Raw genomic sequence first — 2,500 nt, forward strand, 5'->3', positions numbered from 1 at the left:
CAGCCCCAACAACCAGGTACACACACCTCACTCACCCTCAGCCCCAACAACCAGGTACACACACCTCACTCAACATCCGCCCCAACAACCAGGTACACACACCTCACTCAACCCCAGCCCCAACAACCACACCTCACTCATCTGACTCATTCCTCTCTACTGTATAATCCTGTATTGAGTGTCTGTTATGATTCAATTCATCTGACTCATTCCTCATAACTGTGTGTGTGTGTGTTTCAGAGCTGTACGTCCCACTACAACACAGGGACGTGGGGCATCGTCCAGGGCCAGTTGAGGCCCCTGCTGGCCCCCAGAGTCTATACTCTCCCCATGGTGAGGTCCATAGGGAAGACTATGGTGCAAGGAAAGAACTATGGACCTCAGATCACTGTCAAAAGGATCTCCACACGGTATGTCCACTATCCTAGAGGAGTAGAGATGTAGAGGTTCTCCTCACGGTCTGTCCACTATCCTAGAGGAGTAGAGATGTAGAGGTTCTCCTCACGGTCTGTCCACTATCCTAGAGGAGTAGAGATGTAGAGGTTCTCCTCACGGTCTGTCCACTATCCTAGAGGAGTAGAGATGTAGAGGTTCTCCTCACGGTTTGCCCACTATCCTAGAGGAGTAGAGATGCTCTCCTCACGGTCTGTCCATTATCCTAGAGGTGTAGAGGTTCTCCTCACGGTTTGCCCACTATCCTAGAGGAGTAGAGATGCTCTCCTCACGGTCTGTCCACTATCCTAGAGGTGTAGAGGTTCTCCTCACAGTTTGTCCACTATCCTAGAGGAGTAGAGATGTAGAGGTTCTCCACACGGTTTGTCCACTATCCTAGAGGAGTAGAGATGTAGAGGTTCTCCTCACGGTCTGTCCACTATCCTAGAGGAGTAGAGAGGTTCTCCTCACGGTCTGTCCACTATCCTAGAGGAGTAGAGAGGTTCTCCTCACGGTTTGTCCACTATCCTAGAGGAGTAGAGAGGTTCTCCTCACGGTCTGTCCACTATCCTAGAGGAGTAGAGAGGTTCTCCTCACGGTCTGTCCACTATCCTAGAGGAGTAGAGAGGTTCTCCTCACGGTTTGTCCACTATCCTAGAGGAGTAGAGAGGTTCTCCTCACGGTCTGTCCACTATCCTAGAGGAGTAGAGAGGTTCTCCTCACGGTTTGTCCACTATCCTAGAGGAGTAGAGAGGTTCTCCTCACGGTCTGTCCACTATCCTAGAGGAGTAGAGAGGTTCTCCACACGGTCTGTCCACTATCCTAGAGGAGTAGAGAGGTTCTCCTCACGGTCTGTCCACTATCCTAGAGGAGTAGAGAGGTTCTCCACACGGTCTGTCCACTATCCTAGAGGAGTAGAGATGTAGAGGTTCTCCTCACGGTCTGTCCACTATCCTAGAGGAGTAGAGAGGTTCTCCTCACGGTCTGTCCACTAGCCTAGAGGAGTAGAGAGGTTCTCCTCACGGTCTGTCCACTATCCTAGAGGAGTAGAGAGGTTCTCCTCACGGTCTGTCCACTATCCTAGAGGAGTAGAGAGGTTCTCCACACGGTCTGTCCACTATCCTAGAGGAGTAGAGAGGTTCTCCTCACGGTCTGTCCACTATCCTAGAGGAGTAGAGAGGTTCTCCTCACGGTTTGTCCACTATCCTAGAGGAGTAGAGAGGTTCTCCACACGGTCTGTCCACTATCCTAGAGGAGTAGAGAGGTTCTCCACACGGTCTGTCCACTAGCCTAGAGGAGTAGAGAGGTTCTCCTCACGGTCTGTCCACTATCCTAGAGGAGTAGAGAGGTTCTCCTCACGGTCTGTCCACTAGCCTAGAGGAGTAGAGAGGTTCTCCACACGGTCTGTCCACTATCCTAGAGGAGTAGAGAGGTTCTCCTCACGGTCTGTCCACTATCCTAGAGGAGTAGAGAGGTTCTCCTCACGGTCTGTCCACTATCCTAGAGGAGTAGAGAGGTTCTCCACACGGTCTGTCCACTAGCCTAGAGGAGTAGAGATGTAGAGGTTCTCCACACGGTCTGTCCACTATCCTAGAGGAGTAGAGAGGTTCTCCACACGGTCTGTCCACTATCCTAGAGGAGTAGAGATGTAGAAATACATCAGAATCACTGTCTAGATGTTTTCTTAAAGAGCTTTTTCAATACAAAGAATCTTAAAGTGTCTTTGAAAACCACAAAGACATTTAGTGATCTGATGGTTGATGTGGCTCCACTGTTTCAGATGTCTGCTCCTTACGGCAGTATGAAATGCAGTGTGTTTATGTTATGATGTCTGCTCGGTACGGCAGTATGGAATGCAGTGTGTTTATGTTATGATGTCTGCTCGGTACGGCAGTATGGAATGCAGTGTGTTTATGTTATGATGTCTGCTCCTTACGGCAGTATGGAATGCAGTGTGTTTATGTTATGATGTCTGCTCGGTACGGCAGTATGGAATGCAGTGTGTTTATGTTATGATGTCTGCTCCTTACGGCAGTATGGAATGCAGTGTGTTTATGTTATGATGTCT

At 49.6% G+C, this 2,500-nt stretch overlaps 1 protein-coding gene across 1 annotated transcript in view; it reads left to right on the top strand.

Annotated features, from left to right (window-relative positions):
* Window positions 1-2,500, top strand: part of LOC109886404 (probable E3 ubiquitin-protein ligase HERC1) — a 206,773-nt gene that overhangs the window by 184,475 nt on the left and 19,798 nt on the right. Inside the window, exon 77 of the mRNA XM_031821355.1 lies at window positions 241-410. Coding sequence (XP_031677215.1) covers window positions 241-410 — 170 coding nt within the window. The remainder of the gene's footprint in view (window positions 1-240; window positions 411-2,500) is intronic.

The sequence above is a fragment of the Oncorhynchus kisutch genome, unplaced genomic scaffold, assembly GCF_002021735.2.
Source record: "Oncorhynchus kisutch isolate 150728-3 unplaced genomic scaffold, Okis_V2 scaffold3964, whole genome shotgun sequence".
Classification (NCBI taxonomy): Eukaryota; Metazoa; Chordata; class Actinopteri; order Salmoniformes; family Salmonidae; genus Oncorhynchus; species Oncorhynchus kisutch.